Source organism: Pezoporus flaviventris, unplaced genomic scaffold (assembly GCF_033815535.1).
Source record: "Pezoporus flaviventris isolate CSIRO_AGI_PZ_B2104156 unplaced genomic scaffold, CSIRO_AGI_Pfla_v1 ptg000007l, whole genome shotgun sequence".
NCBI lineage: Eukaryota > Metazoa > Chordata > Aves > Psittaciformes > Psittacidae > Pezoporus > Pezoporus flaviventris.
This window is the reverse complement of record NW_026892555.1, coordinates 73,346,731-73,363,714: the sequence shown is the minus strand read 5'-3', so window position 1 is coordinate 73,363,714 and position 16,984 is coordinate 73,346,731. Positions and strand designations below refer to the sequence as shown.

General features: G+C 42.8%; 1 protein-coding gene across 1 annotated transcript; it reads left to right on the top strand.

Moving 5' to 3' along the window:
• The first annotated feature begins 7,990 nt into the window (after positions 1–7,990).
• LOC133267158 (carboxymethylenebutenolidase homolog) lies at positions 7,991–13,421 on the top strand. Its single transcript, XM_061449234.1, has 5 exons — positions 7,991–8,214; positions 8,864–8,971; positions 10,793–10,935; positions 11,350–11,441; positions 12,874–13,421. The coding sequence occupies exons 1-5, from the start codon at positions 8,009–8,011 to the stop codon at positions 13,051–13,053; spliced, it is 729 nt and encodes a 242-aa protein (XP_061305218.1). The 5' UTR covers positions 7,991–8,008; the 3' UTR covers positions 13,054–13,421.
• The last annotated feature ends 3,563 nt before the right edge of the window (positions 13,422–16,984 follow it).

The following is a 16,984-nucleotide window of genomic DNA, read 5'->3' as shown; positions in this document are numbered from 1 at the left end:
GAACCACACTTTTGATTTTAGGGAGAAAAGGAGTTGTGTGTTCTGACAGCTGACCCTAGCTTACCCAAAATAAAAATGGGACAACCAGAAACAAGTTGACACCAGTGGCTTCAGATAACTCACAGAAATGGAGTGGAAAGCAGGGATGCAATGGGGAGATGGCCAAAGGGGAGAGATGATGACAGATTGAATCTTTTATTTTTTTAGCAGCAAATAAAAATGCATAGCAAGAGATGCAAAGATTAATAGCAAAGAAGCAGCAATTGGCCTGGCCTGGGTCTTGGTGTCCTGTGAGGAATGACGCGTGCTCTGCTCAGGGAACACGGCGGTGCCTGCCAGTGCGGCAACAGATGAAGCAGATAAGGTCACTCCCACAGAGGAAAGACTTCAGAGCCTTTCTTCTTAGACACATGAGAAAGCATGGGAAAGAATGGGGACATGGCTCACTACTAGCCAAATCAGAGAATTCCTGGAGACTTTTTTTAATGCTGCAGGCAAAAGCAGCAACAAACTCCCAAGTACCACACTAGGTAAACAGTAAAGAACAAAACTGTGAGACTAGTTTTCACCAGTGGCAGTGAAAGTATATGTTAACCTCCTGCCAAGCCTTGATTTGCAATAACAAGAGTTGGTTCAATTTCGAAGGGTTTTTATTCAAACACTGACTAGAGACCAAAGCCAGAAACCTGAAATCAGACTTGTTAAACTATACTTCTTCCCTCCCAAGCGATGCCTTAGTAGATAAGTTTAGGTATGCAGCCTTTTACTGGATGGAGGGAAAGGAATCAGAATAACATATGTTATACCGAAACAAGAGCCCCAAACCCAGCTCCAAGTTACAAGCCTACTGATAAGGCCCTCTTTCCACTGAATGTGTGAGAGGGACTAGCTCTGCTGTGCTCCTGTAGCCGCCCAAAGTCCCGAAGGATGACACTTGTTCTCAGGACAGGAGCTAGCTACAGAGCCCTCGCTGGGCTACAGTTGGCCCTGCAGAGCTGCACTCTTCTGGCCCCATCTCACCATGCCTCTCTGCTAACCCTTCATGAGAGCCTCTCCATCATTTCCTCTCAAGTACCCTTACTGATGGTAACTCCTTACCAAGGCTGCTATTGCCAGCAGAACCCATGCAAGAAGGGAGAGGAGCCTTGCCGTCCCTCTTGATTTGTCTGCAGCTTCTAGGCTGCAAGGAGAGCATCACTCATCATAGTTGCTTTGAACAGGTTTTTCACAACATAAATATAACATCTGTAATGATTTCAACTTTCTGAGAAGTCTGTTGCTACCAGCAGCACTTCAAATACTGCACCAGGTGATGGTAAAAGTGACATGTTTGAGCCTGTCCATTGGTCTCTCTGTTGGACTCTTTCCCTTCTGCACTAGATGCTAGCAACGTACTTGCCTTTAGGGGGTTTTATCTATCAGTAGTTGTCTGGGAGAGAATACCCTTCTATTTTGCCTCCAGAGAGCAGATGTCCTAGGATGTTGGGTTTTATGTTAACATCCAGCTAAAATTACAGCCGACAGCCATAAGGATTGTGGTGAGCTGACCCTGGCTGGATGCCAGGTGCCCACCAAAGCTGGTCTATCACTGTCCTCCTCAGCTGGACAGGGGAGAGAAAATATAACAAAAGGCTCGTGGGTTGGGATAAGGTCAGTGAGAGATTATTTAGTAATTACTATTATGGGTGAAACAGATTCCATCTGGGGAAATCAGTTTAATGTATCACCAATCAAATCAGAGCAGGATAATGAGAAATAAAACCCATCTGAAAAATACCTTCCCTCACCCCTCCCTTCTTTCCAGGCTCAACTTTACTCCTGATTTCTCTACATCCTCCCTCCTAACGGCACAGGAAAACAGGGAATAGGGGCTGTTGTCTCTGCTGCTGCTTCCTCCTCAGGATGAGGACTCCTCACACTCTTCCCTGCTCCACCGTGGAGTCCTCCATGGGCTGCAGGAGCACAACTACCCCACCATGATCTGCACCACAGGCTGCAGGGGAATCTCTGCTCCAGTGCCTGGAGCACCTTCTTCCCTCCTTCTGCGCTGACCTTGGTGTCTACAGAGCTGCTTCTCTCACATATTCTCACTCCTATCTCTGGCTGCAGTTTTTTCCGTGCAGTAACTATTTCCCCTCTAAACTCTGTTACCCCAGAGGTGCTGCCCCCATCACCGTTGGGCTCGGCCTCAGCCAGCAGTGGGTCTGTCTTGTAGCTGGCTGGCATTGACTCCATTGGACATGGGGGAAGCTTCCGGCAGCTTCTCACAGCAGCCACACCTGTAGCCCCACCACTACCAAAACCTTGGCACACAAACCCAATAGAGAATTTATTTGGGGTTTTATTCTACGTTCTATAAAATTTCTGTGAATTTTTTCTATAAAATTTCTATTCTATAAAATACCATTTCTATAAAATCAGGAGAATTGGAGGAGTACTGGTGAAACTTTCAGGGAGAAAGACATAAAACCAAACAAAAAACAGCTGTGTGTTTCAGGTAAAGGAAAAATTTGACAACTGTGTGTTTGATTAAGTGAATCTGTTGTCCTCATTCCAACCTGCATTTGTCTTCTTCCCCCTTTTTTTTTAAACCGTAAAAGTAGAGATATTCACAGCAGGCTTAAAAAATAGAGTTATAAAGTTTTTGAGACTGTAGGAAATGCATGGATGCAATGAACTCCATAATCCTAAATCCATTACAGAGGTGATTATATCTTAAGGGGAATGAGAGTCTTTTCACATATGTGAGATAGAAATGATTTAGGATTTGCAGATCACCATAATCAGTGTGCAGGTAAAGGCTTGCATTACAGCAGAGCAAGCCTTTTGCTCTGCTTCCACCTTAACCACCCAAATTAGAGATGCTGGGCATGAAGACAGTATTTACAGTCATGAAATGCATGTGGGATCAGATGCCTGCTCCTGCTGGCCCAATCTGTTCTGTAAGTTCTGGGAAAACTGGACTTCAGTCTTGCGGATCTGCATGCAGCTTGCCCAGTCAGATGAGGTTAGACAAGCTCAAGGAAGATGCCATTAATATCGAAGTATAAACCAGATCTTTTCAGTGAAGTGTCCCCACTCCCTCCCTTGCAACACAAGCAATCTTTTTAATGGTTTCTTATAGATGTGCAGAGTTACTGACAGGTATGACAGGACAAACACCCTCTCTTTGTGGTCATGACAAACCTTAATTTTAAGTTGCGTGTAGCACACAGAGGTGGTACTCCTCTTGGCTGAGTGATGATGCCCTCAGCACAGCAATCTGCACCTGCATGGGGCGGGTAGGCTGCTATTAAACTCTGAGATCAGCACAGTTGGTGGCGTCTAGGGGACTATCCATTTCATTCTAAAGAAGTCACCTATAGAGTATGAATCATACCCTAAATCTTGATGACAACTGTGGAAGTGTAGACACTTTGCTGACATGTAGGCATCCTCATTGTAAATGTCTGAAGTTTGGTAAACTGAATCCAACCGTCACTTGTTTTACACAGTCTTCAGATTGCACAGTGGTCACTACCACACAGAGCACCACTGAGAATGTACAGAGTGACTGTGGGACTTGTTTGTCATAAACATTTATTGATCTTTGACTTGAAATGGAATTGTCATTTTCTTTGAGCTATTTTGTCTCTCTCATTCCTTCTCCTCCAACATGCACACACACACAAACCACGTGCACACACAGAGAAAATTAAAGCTATAGTAGACATCGGCCTTAGGGCTAAGCTAATGTTCCTTGCATACAAAGCCATTATGGAAATAGAAATGGAAAATTTCAATGAGCCACCATCAGCAGCAACCAGCTCATACTCAAATCTTTCTAACTTGTTGAAAACAAGTCTAATCAAAAATAACCTGGAACACTTTTGGACTTGTTGGGAATACTTATGGGTGTGGCTGCAATATGTTTAATCTCTGGGCTAGGGAGACTTTTTCATGCTGCAACTTTGCCTGGACAGATTCATTTTAATTCAGCACAAAGTCCATTAAAGACATTTACAATGGACAATAAAAGTGCATGAATATACTGCAAGAAAACGTATCTCTGAATTTAACAATGTGTCATCAAACACATCACTGATGCTAAATGTCTCAGCTATATAAACACTGAATAAAGATTCTGCAGTATCTTCAATAGCTGCATCACACACAAATCATTTGCTTTGTAGTGTACAGGTCTGGAAGGGAAATTTTCCCAGAAAACTGAAATGTACTGGCAATAAGACTCAGCAGTCTTGTTTCAGCCTCTCTATACTGTTTTGTTAGGAATCACACATATTTAGAGAGATGAAAAAAGAAAAAAGAAAAAAAAAAGTGCATGATAGTGTTTGTGTGCATCCTGCTTTCTGAACTCCTGGAATAATAAATAAATAAAGCAACTGATGTGGAGGTGAACCCTGCCTCTCTGCATGATGCGTCCCCACCCCTTCCGGCTGGGATGACTCCTTTGCTAAGCCTCTCCTCCTCACCTCCCAATCCCAAAGTCTGCAGAAGAGTTGAAGAGCACCTGGAAACTGGATGGGCAGCAGCAGGAGCAAAACTGCCAGCAGAACTGGTTTTCTTCTTTTTGTGTTTAGAGAAATCTAGCTGGTATCTCACTGAGCAGAAGAAGCGAGCTGGGCTGAAGCAGGATCCTGTACTCCAGGTATGTGATGGCAAACTGGTCCACAAAGACTGAGTTGGCAGTGGAGAAAAGCTAACTACTTTTAACTGTGTGAAAAGGGAGAAATCTGAAACTGCTAGGCAATTAGATATAGCTCTTTGTAAAGGCACAGAACATTCAGCAAAACCAACTCCTTTAAAAAGAGGCTTTCATTTCAGTAATGCACAAAGACAAGTGTTAGGGAGCAGATAAGGTGAAGATGAAGGGTGTCAAATTTAGGAAAGGCTGGACTTCATTTTGAGCCCTTGATGCAAGCTGTAGTACAGCAACAGTGGAGAGGACACTGATAACCATTTTATGTTCATCAGTAGCAAGATCGCATTAAAGGGCCATAATAATTTCTTTTGCCTTTATGGTGATGAAATTCCATTCTTTCTCTTGTTAGGTCCACTGGAGCACTTATCATTAAAATAAATTACTGCAGTAGTTTAAAATGCTGTCACTGGATCCAGGAAAAGGGCAGAGATGTCACATCTTGGCATCACTAGTCCAACATCCTGCCAAACATCACAGTGCATTGAGATCACATGCTCATACTCACTTTCTGAGAAGCAGGGAATATCCTTAGGATTGTTTGCCCATTTTACCTGATTGATTTTTAAAGATTTTTAGCCTTGCCTTCTTGGTAGAGATTTGGTTTTTGCTATTGAAAAATTAAGACTTGGCATGATTTAACCATGTGATTTGCTGTTCCCTAAAAATGTAGTAGTCTGCATCTGTCCTACCACCCAAGGGAGAGCCCACCTTTGCCTTGTGATAATAGTAAATTACTCTCCTCAGTTTTTATGTTATTTGCACAAAAGCTGAATGGTATCAAGACAACCAAGGAAGAGCAGGACCACTGGTGTGAAGAAAAAGCTACTAGAAGGCCTTCTCTTAATAAGCAGGAGGATGACAGCAGACTCATGGATATCAGAGCAGGCAGCTCTGTTCCCATTCCTCACTTCCCACCATGCTCTGCATCTCCTCAGTGATGCTGAAGCTCAGAGGAGCGGGATGCTGCCTGCTTGGAACAGTGCCATGGGGAAAGCAGGAAAAGGAAAAGTATAATGGCTGAAACTGGTGGGAAGAGGGAATGAGGTGAGGCAGGAGAGGCAGGAAATATCCTGGCTTGTTGCTTCGCCACACCATGTTGCGTGGGACAAAGTGGGTGGCAACAAATAAAGCTGCTGACTGAACAGGATCCCATCAAAGACTTCTAAGCAGTTCAGGTGTGGCTGACTATTTACTAACGTTCTCCGCAGCCTGGTGCCTGGAGAAGAGCCATCTGGCTGAGCCTCAGTGAAGACAGGCCAGAGAAATATTTGTGGGAAGGAACCAACAGATATGGAGCAGGCTTTTCACAACCATTGCAAAGTTTAATTCCTCCTCAACACTACTTCCTTGAAGGGGACACCATCAGTTGTGCCCTTCTGAACAAATGACCTTAGCAGAGTGGGGCTGTGGCTGCCATCTCAGAAGCCAGTGGTGTTAGCTATCTTTGGGAGCACCTGTGAATTCTCCAGGCAGCCTCTTGCACTTGGAGACGCTCATTCATCTTAGTTTAAGAAAAAGAGATAGGAAGCACTTTTGCATGGACAGATCTCTCTCAGTCATTTTCAGGCTTAGTATGTGGGGCTTAAACTAGAAAATACTCTCCCATGCATGTTACAACTTCCACTGTCATATAATGCCAAAACAACAGAGGTTCTAGTCCTGAAATCAAGCTATTTCGTGATTCTTAGCACCAATCCTGACATTCAGATGTTGAGAAAGGTGAGAGAACAATTAACAAATGTAATCAGCTCTCAGTTATAGCATAGACCTTATCATGTGAGGTCACCCACTTCATGGCTATTTCTGAAGCAGCTTGATTCTAGCAGTAAAGCCACATTGGCCCAGTTCCTGCATTTCTACACCACACTCTATCAGCCAAGGGTTATGGCTGTAATCAAGCATATTTGCTTAAACTCAGTACTGCCTTGCCAGATCTGGTGACAGCAGCCCCAGGGTTGGGAGAGGAGGAGGAAGAACAGTGTCTCTGCACTATACATTGGGAAGAAAGCTGATTATCTTGTGTATAAGGCACTCTAAATGCATGTAAGATTTGCATGCTGTTGAGTCTGTTAATTATGCAAGCTGGAAAGTGTTGTGTAAGGGATAAGTGGTCTCCACACCACTGACTCTGTTCTTCAGCCTGCCTGCACCATGTGTCTGACACCAAACCTTTCTGTACTGCCTAGGCAAAATTTCCAATTACTCAGTGAGACCTTGCTCTCTGCTGCTGTGGTCAATGTAAAGCTGAGGAAGGTATACGTTTTTACCAGAATTTGACACACTTCCAGATTGTGCACGTTACAACACAAACAGAAATAATAGGCTGATGCAGAAATGATGAAGCAGAGACAGTCATCATGTATATGTAAGTGCATGTACTACATCTTCAAGGACAGGTTCAAAGTCAGTACATGGCTAGGAAATGGTACTACTAACACTGCCCCTGCAGACTTGCATAGATGCATTATAACACTACTCTTAATTACAGGATCACATTCTACTTTTTGTAGAGTCCATTCCAAGCTCCTGACACAGACAGTCAGAACAACTTTTGGCTTTAATACCTCCAGCACAGCTACTGACTCATTGCCTGTAATTGCTATTTTGGGAGAAGGGACAAAACTAAATACTCTGACATATTTTGAATGAGATTTGCATATCTTGTTTTCTTGCAATCCCTTTCAAAGGCATATGGGCCTAAGGCATTAGAATCTAATTTACAAATCTGTACTGCAGTCCTTCACCAACTGCACCCCATACATTGGCTCCCAGTACAGCTGTGATACTGTTACCGAAAGCACAGATTAGCTAGCAGGCACCAACGCTGAAAGAAGCACCAAACACTGTACTTTTCAGTAGCAGTTGAGTGCTGTGGTCCTTACCAATCACATAATTCAGAGAAATCAGCATAGGATTCCCTATGAAGACATGCATGATGGCCCCATGTGTGGGGAAAGAGTGACACTGACATGCCTCACACTAGTGCTGACAGACTGGTATGGGAGCAAAACAGATGTGACATGAAAGTCAGGACCTACATGTGCAGGTTGTTTGTAATTTTATAACCTTGCTTTTGGTATTTGTCTTCATTCTCAGCTCAATACCACATAGTGGACTAGGAGCCATTCTGCACAGCAACACTACTGCTATTTTTCTACTTTTCTCCTTTCAGACAAGGATGTCAACGTTATTTACAGAAGTTATTACTTTCTGCAGATATTTGCTTTTATTTGCCCTTAATAAGTGTGTTAATAAATTATTTTTACCTTATTGCTCTCTTTTTTTTTTCTTTTTTTAGGTTTTCAAATGGCTGATCCTTTTCTGTATCATACTGGAGACAGATCTGGATATGGGTGCCTTGGACATGAAGTACAAATTGAGCACATCAAGGCATATGTCTGTAGACCATCTTTTTTCACAGACAAAGCTGTGATTGTGATTCATGACATATTTGGATGGATGTTCCCAGACATTAGATACATAGTTGATTTGATTGCAGGTCATGGATACATGTAAATAACTGTTTTTCCTATCTTGCTCTTCAATGCACAGATAGATCATCAGGACCAAGGCTAGGCATGGCATTTGATATTTCCTATATGCATGCGTGTTGCAACCATACCATTTCAATCTGAGTGAATAAAAACACAAAGGGACAAAATGTTCCCATGAGGTTTCCAAAGCTGCTAAAACTGACCCATCAAAAATGGCTACCTGAGCACAAAGACACAAGGAGAGTCACAAAGTGTCAGTATTTATGCTTGCATGGCAGTATAGCTGATTAAAATATAAACGCTGAAATCTATCTTTAATTTGTGTAAGCTCTTCAGAACCAAACCTTTTAAACAGCTGCTTTAGTTTTTACTAGCAGAGATACATATATATGTATCTAGAATCAGGAGGGTTGCTTAATCACTTTAGTCTTAAATATGTCCAAGGGTGAGAGGTGGTGGGTTTTGGTTGGTTGGTTGGTTGATTTTTCCATAGAAAGACATATACTTTTAGCTCTGCTGATTGCCAGAACAAAGTGAGTAAAATATGATTCAGATAGTAACCATGAAAATGTGTACTCTGGAGTAAAAGACATTAGCAGACATTTAGACATCCACAAATTCTCCCAGCCTGGGTGTGAAAGTTGACTTGATTCCATGTCTCGTACAGAACTATCTGCCCAGACTTCTTCAAAGGGACAGACCCCTGGAAAACTACTGATCACTGGGCTGACTTTGCTGACTGGATGAAACACCATGATCCTACGAAAGTAGACAAGTAAGATACATATTTTTACTTCAGCTTTAAAGAACACCCAGCAAACAAGGGGAATTTGTATGAAAATATGTGTCACCTCACAGCAGGGCAAGCTAGCTGCATGCACAGAATTGCTTATTCTGGGCAGTTCTGTGGTTATGGGCACTGCCTTGGCTGTGATGAAAGGATCATCTGCTCTGTCCGTCACTCAGCTTATTGTCCCCATCTTGTTTTCCTGGGCCGCTTTCCAACTATTATACTGGCCATACAGGCTCACAGACAGTGTTTCAGGCTATCAAATACCCAGTACTCTCACCCACAAGTACTGATTCTGCCTCCAGTCCATCAAGACAAGGAGGAAAACTCTTCCACAACTGCCAGTTGTCACTTGCCCATCTTTCTTTCTGCCTTGTAGATAATAATAGGTGCAGATGATACTCTCCTGAGCAGCACTACATCAAAATTTGCAAGACTGCACAAAACCTAAGATACATGATGCACTATAGTGTTTTCCTCAATGGGAAATAGAGGGCCCACCATCTGCAGAGCCTAGCAGTCACTGTAACAAGGCTTCCCTGAATTATGGGAGGCAGTACTGTTTCTTCAGCATCTATCAATCCAGTGTAAAACTTCAGAAGATGATAGTGAGGCAGTGCCACTCTATTACTCAGCTATCATCTTGTTAGCTACAAATATTATTCTGGCCCTTTTGAGTGGTCTCAGCAGTCCCAGCCTAACTTCAACATGTCTCAGCAATGCTTTTGACCATATAGTTGCAGAAGCTGTGACCAAATCACTAACATCTATAAAAAAATGCAACTCCAAAGAGTGAGCAGATTATGCACACTGTCTTAAACAAGTAAGACCTTGAGGACATGTGTCCTTTGAGGGTTCATTTGTAGGTGCCCTCAAGGGCAGTTCCATTGCTCTTTCAGGATGTGTGCATCCTTGTGTTGGATGCATAAGGAATCCAACATACCTATGACTGACTTAGTTACCCTTCCAAACAAACTGAATTTGAAAGAGCCGAGGACATGACCTCCTCCTCATCTCACTTTCATACCATTTTTTTGTCAGCCTAACCAAAATTGTGATGACCATAATAATATACCTAATATTTGAAAATACAGTTATTAGTATGCACAGTCTGCATTTAAAATTAATTTAAAACTCTGTAGATGATAGAAAAGATAAAACTATTGAGACCTAAGAAGTTAGCAATTAAAAAAAAAAAACCTGCTCTGGCCTACATTAAACCCTATTATTTTTTGCATTATACCTCATGTTTAAAAAACATAGTTATACCAGCAATTTAATTTTGAGTAATTGCTACTTTAGTATAGTATTATTGCCTGTGAACTTGGTATAGGATATTTTAGTATTAACTCATGCAACAGGAATGACATACTCAGGATAAATCTTTATCTACATAGGTGGACTCTGTAGAGATAGCAAAGTGAAGCTTATCTATTCCTACAGTCCATAATGCAAGATGTTGTTCTACTTGCAGATATGTCTTGTCTTTAGTTGCCCTGTCCTAGACAAAGTGATTCAATTAAATATTTGCTTATTTTGAAACAAAGGAGCAGGTCACAATTCAGGTAAGTATTTAATTACCTAAACCTGTACTTCCCTAAACTAGAACCAGAGATGTTAACTCCTGTTTAAGAACATAAGTCACTGCTCTGGGCTGAAATGTGTTTTTTATAGGTATTCCCTGTTTTAAAAGATTGGGGGTGCAGACACAGAAAAATCCATGTATCTCTTTTCATTTTATTCTTAAATTGTAAAGTATTGATTCTGCAATAGATTCCTTAGTTTGCTTTTGTTTATATGTCTTAGGGAAGCTGATGTTGTCTTGAAGTATCTAAAGGAACAATGCGATGCAAAGAAGATTGGTATCGTTGGGTTTTCCTGGGGTGGAATGGCAGTACATCACTTGATGCTGAAAAATCCTCAATTAACCGCTGGGGTTTCCCTCTATGGTAGTGTAGAACACATGAAAACTTACCTGGGCTCACATGACTATGCATAGTGTGTAATTCTAGTTATCGCTTTGCAACAAATTCTGTAAATACTCAACTCAAAGATGAAATGCAGATTTTAATTATGGTTATTTCAACAATATGCTATATTGCTATAAAAATTTAATAGTTCTGTAAACTAGAAAAAATTGCTTCCTTTTGCATGGTAATTTTCTAATTTTTTTTTTTTTTAGTGCTTGGAGAGTGGGGAAATACATTTTCCAAATGCTTTTTTCTCTATCCAAATAGAGACTGTCCTGATCTAAAAAATGTGCATAATGAGTAAACCTAAATAGAAATTTTGTGGTTTAATTTGCCATTTATCTTGCAAGAACATTAACCTCACTAACAGGTTCTTTCTCTAAAACATTCTAGGAATAATTAGGGACTCTGAAGAAAGATACAATTTACTAAATCCCACATTTTTCATTTTTGGTGAGAAAGACCACACTATTTCTTATGATCAGGTAAGCTGTTGTACTGGAAATGCTTTTTCTTTTCCCATAGTTTTTTTATCCCACACAGAAACTGTAGCTTGTTAGAAACCACTTTCATATACAAAATGGACAGACTGGGTTGTTTTGCTTATATCTGAACTTTCCCTGTATTTTGCTCAGATTATTCAAAGCTTCCTTTTTGAGGTAAGAAATGCAGTGAAGACCAGTCATTGGTCTCTGAGTGGCTAGACAAGCAGAGTGTGAAACTGGGCAGGGAGATCCAACTGGTATGAGCCAAACACCTCAAAAACTTGGATACTACTGCTATAGGTGAGAGAACAGGTAGCTAAACCACTGAACTTGGAACTGGAAAAAAAGTAATTTCAGCTCAGTAACTGAACTTTCTGATGATGTGGGCCAATCAATGACTAATTGCTTGTGGTATGAAGACAAAACACACTGTGCCAGAAGAGTGGGCATGAATTTTGACTAAGATTATGACAACTTGTAGATTCTGTTTTGACCTTTGCCTGCCATCTATATTCTGATATAATCTCTATCATAAGCATACGTGAAAGGCTGGATAAATATATGGGTAAGAAACTGGTGCCCTCTTCTGTGCATAAACTCTTTTTCATCAGTGACAAGGATAACATACCACCTCTAGCATAGTTTGTTGTGCAGGAGTAGGGTCTAACTCGGGAATGGGTGATGTACTCTGGGAATGCAGAAGCCAATCAATATTTACTTCTGTGTTATTCAGCACATGTTGATCTGTACCTCAAACATGTGTCTCCTCTGCACAAGAAAACTAATCCTTCACTCCCTGTCTCCTTTTTATGGTGAAAGTGTCTTTTTCCAGGGGCAAAATTATCATAAATGCTTTTTTTTTCATCATGTGTTACACATTGAAAGCATACCTTTTTCTCCTGAAGTGTTCTCTCTGAGCTGTCTGTGTGGATTGTGTAAGAAAAATTCCTGTGTAAAAAAAAAAAAAATTAATTGAGCTTGCAGGGACTTTTTAATGGAAACAAGTACAAAAATGTGTCTACATGTGTATATAGGTACATAATCATATGATTAGTACTCTGTAAGCATGCGTGTACTTATTATCAAAAGATCATGCGCTGAGAGTCACTGAGGTTTAGGGAATATGTTCTTTCAAGATCAGAGTTTAAGATTAGGTTGTAAGCCCAAGTCTCTGAATAGAAATGCACCCATTCCTTTATAGCAATGAGATTTACCAAACTATCTTTGCAGCAATGTTGAGATTCTTAGACCTATCCTTGCTTTCAAAAAATGTTTCAGTCTTATATTCCAAAGGGGGGTTTTCCCATTTGCTAAACAACAGAACCTGCCTTAAGTGTGACAGTGGAAAAAAGACAAAGAAGTACAGATGTGAGAAATGCAAGTCTGGCAAACTTAAAAATACAATATAATGGAAAAAAGCTTTCTTTTACAGATAAACTTATTGGAGGAGAAGCTGAAACAGTACTGTAAGGTTGAATATAAAATTAAAGTTTATCCTGGACAAGTTCATGGTTTTGCACAATTGAAGCCAGAAGATATGAAACCTGCTGACAAACCTTATATTGAAGAAGCTAGAAAGGATATGATTGACTGGATCAAAATGTTTGTTTGACAAAAGCATGAAGTAACACTAGGCATCAAGATCAGTGACTTAATCTGAGAGAAGAAAACAGTCAAGGGAAAACTATTTGGGTTTGAAAATTGTTATAAACAAAATTAGGAACATTTTAATTTATAATTCTTAATTATTTTTTTACAAGTTTTATACAAGACTGTGAAATCAAAGTTGGACTAAAGGACAATTAGGAATTAAAAACTTGCTTGAACTTACCTTGTTTTGCATTTGCCTCATTATTCTGCTTTATGACATCAATCATAACGATACTTTTTTATCCCTTTGTCCTTGCTAGTGAGCATGACTTCATTGTGACTTTACCCAAGTAGTTTCAAGCTTTATTTTGGTGTGATAGTTGGTGGTTATATGTGCCAACATGGAAATACCCTGATCTTGCACACAGATGTTTGTTTTTTATTAACTACAAGGCACTTGTCTCAGGTATACTGCTGTAGTGGGCAGAATTTCCTGCGTGTGAAACAAACACTTGTTAAGCTATGTCACGTATGTTAAGGAGCTAGGAAAGAATGCTCTTGTTAGGTGGCACCCTCCCGGTATTCTCTTCACAATATTAACTGGGGCACTTCTAGTATTCCTCCATCTACATCAAGGAAAAAAATAACCCGTCCCTCCTGGCTGTGGAAGGAACCCAGCCATGAACACTATGGAAACAGTGGGTTTACTGTCCTGGTCCTAACTCGGGTGACTGGGCACAGGGCTGACGAATGGGTACTTCAGTCAGTCCTCCTTATACTGTTTGCTTTAAACACATTCCTTGGTCCTCTAAGTTCTTTCCTTTTATCACCCTTACGTCCTCCCAATTACACAATGTATAAACAACTATAAACATCCCTGTTTACTCTGTTTACTGCACTGACTCCAGTTTTGTTGACCTGCTGACTTGCTTTGGTTTGACTTGAATTTCTTGGGCAGCTGTATGTTTTTTAGTATATTATCAATTTCATTGCCTTGGTAATGACTTGGCAACTTGTGTTTAGTCAGAGATCCTATAAAGGACCCACATCCCTTTTTATTTTCTACACCATCTGTCATTTCCTCACCCCGTTGCCTTGCTAATATAGTCATAAATCAAGGCTAGCTATCTGTGTGGTTGACTTTCTCTTTGATAACAGGCATGTTTGTCAGTTTCACACATTGCTATCCTGTCAGTGTAACCCCACGGTCACAGTATGCTGCTTGTCTGCATGCCTCAACAGACTGAGTACGTTCAAGAACATCGCTGTGAGAACACGGTGATGAAGTTAAGAGGCGCCGTACCTACCGCAGCGCTCAGTTCTCAGGTCTGCCAGTCAGTGTCCATATGGCCAGTCAGCATGCCTGTCTGCACCTTTGGGCAGCTGTATCAATGGCGGAATGGCTATAGACATGGTGATGGAGGATGTTCAATAACGAGAGAGAAGAAAACTCGAAATGTAAAATACAAGCCTTGTGTTACAGCATGTCCTATTGTAACCACACGGGTGTCTCCAGGGCTGACCTTGCTGGGGCGCTGTGCTCCTGCAAAGATGGCAACTGCAGCCCCATGCACTCTGTTCCACTCACCCACCTGCCGAAATAGATTACCTCAAACACCGAGGCAGAAGGATTAAAGGAAAAAACTGTGCAGTATGAATGCCCTCCCTGGCCGTGCTTTTCAACTCCAGACCAGGTTTAACGCAGCTCTGGGCAGACCTGTGTGTCACCACCACCACCCCCCCCCCCAACCCCGCAGGACTGACCGCTTCTCTAAGAGGCCGGGGACCCCAGCCCTGCGGCAGCCGAGTGCTCAGGAAGGGATGGAGGGGAGACCGAGCCTCCCACAGCCACACGTACCCCACCCGCGAGGACGGCCCCAACGACTGCGCCCGGAAGGGCCCCTGCCCTCCGGCAGCTTGAGCCCGCTTGGCGCCCAGCCAGGGACACGCACCGACTGGGGGCCCTCCGCTGGTGCCCGGAGCCCTCCCGCCCCGGATCCGGGAAGCCGGCACCGCACTCTGCATGTCAGGCGCGACCTCTACCGGCTGCGGCCTCAGGGACAGGGGAGGCGGCGGCCGCAGCATCGGCCCACGGCTCCCGCGGAGGGGAGCGGCTGGGGCCCCTCTGGAGGAGGAAGGAGCTGGGCAGCCCGAGCGCGACGGGAGGGGGACTGTGGCCGGGCAGGGCCAGGGGGCTGAGGGGCCCCCGGCGTGCGGCCGCCTTCGCCTTCCGTGGGTCGCGGTGTCGGCGGAGGGAGCTCCGTGAGGAGGGCGCAGGCAGGCGGGGGATGCAGCCGGGGAAGTGCTGAGCTGTGAGGAGAGGATGGTTGTTTCACGATCGAGCTCTGGAGCAACCCGCCTAGAGAAGTGATGGAATCTCCCTCTCTGGAGAGTTTCAAAACCCCATCGGGGTAATGCCTGGAATAGCGCCGTCTGGTTTAGGAACTGTTCTGGCCCATGGTGCGGGGTTGCATAGGAGAACTGCCTTCCAGGGCAAACCTCAGTCCCCCAGAATCCCGTTGTTAACCTGGTGTATTGTGCATGATAACCCGAGCTTGTGTTAGCCCGTGGCCCCAGATGGCCATACCGGTCCTTAGATGTATCTTGTGTAGCTAGGTCTGGGTCTTGCATCATTCCTCTGTGCCCCCAGGAGAGCTCTTGACATCGCTCCTGTCTCCCTGTGCCTTCATGACCTCGGAAAAATCCTCCAAGTATTGTGGGTTTGTGAAGGGAGTGCCATATGTGATATTGTTTTTGTAGGAGATGAAGGGTCATTAGGATCAGGGTGTCTCCAGCCATGCTGGGGATCCCGGCTCTGCTGCTGTTCATAGCACATGAACACAGATGACATGGCTTCTGCGCCCTTCATCAATTGTTTCCAGGCTTGGCTGGTTGACCTTGGTGGTGATGGATGCCCTGACCTCATCCCGGTTCATTCCCTTCTGCCGTCATTGACCCTCCTCAGTGTGCAGGTAAGGAGGTTGCAGGCAATATGTAAGCTTTCCTCCAGGTCTTTAAAAGCAGTACTGAGCCAGGATTCCTCTCACCTGCAGAAAAGGGAGAGAAAGAAAGGAGGTGTTTTCTGTGCATAGCCCCTAGCTGTTCAGCCCAGATGTAACTCTCGTTTCGTTCAGGTCTGATGTAGATGGCTATATTAGCTAGTTTTTCAGCACTGTATTGACAGCACTGTGGTTAACAGCTTCACAGCCATACTCGCTCCAGGAAACATCCACAGGATGGGGCCTCTCTCCTTGATTGTTACGAAGAAGGCTGTCAGGGTGTTTGGCTCTAATTACAATAATCAACACTCAGAACGATCCCTGTCAAATCCGGCAGTAAAGTACACCACTGTCAGAGGAAACTTGGCTTCCTAGTTAAGTGGGAGCTTGTAGCAAGCAAAACTGCTGAATCTTGTTTCGCGTGCAGCAAGGCACTGCAGCCTGCTGGATTAATGTAAAAGATGGAATGTCCTTTGGACTGTAGTTGCTCAAAGGGAGCCCTCATTGTGATACAACATTGCCCCACCCTGCGTTTTATTTTGCTCTACTGAATGTTTATCTGTTTATCTCCTCTATGTGCCAAATTTGGTTTGCCTTGGGATAGCATTAAACTTGATAAGCCAATGATTTGGAAGCAGCATGATTTGAATTGTACCCTGGAGGTATTCTGTTTATGCTTGCTCATCATAAGTAAGATCTTTTCTCTCATATAAACAAATATAAATAGAGGTATACTAAACTGTTTAAGAGAATTTTAACCATGACAAACAGTATTAGTTCCAAACTGCTGAATTAATCTCCTTGCAACTCTTTTATCTAAACATGATTAGACAAATAGTACAAAAATCACATTAAAATGACTGAGCAAACTAAAACTCAGTTGAGAGGGGTTGGCCTTATGCTACCTGAATATATATCACTGAAGAAGTAGCATTCAAATAATAGCAGCTGGTA

Coding starts and splice junctions, on each gene's coding strand:
- LOC133267158 (XM_061449234.1), top strand. CDS start 8,009: ATGGCTGATCCTTTTCTGTATCATACTGGAGACAGATCTGGATATGGG. Junction 8,215..8,863: donor ATTGCAGGTCATGGATACAT/GTAAATAACTGT, acceptor TGTCTCGTACAG/AACTATCTGCCCAGACTTCT. Junction 8,972..10,792: donor GATCCTACGAAAGTAGACAA/GTAAGATACATA, acceptor TATATGTCTTAG/GGAAGCTGATGTTGTCTTGA.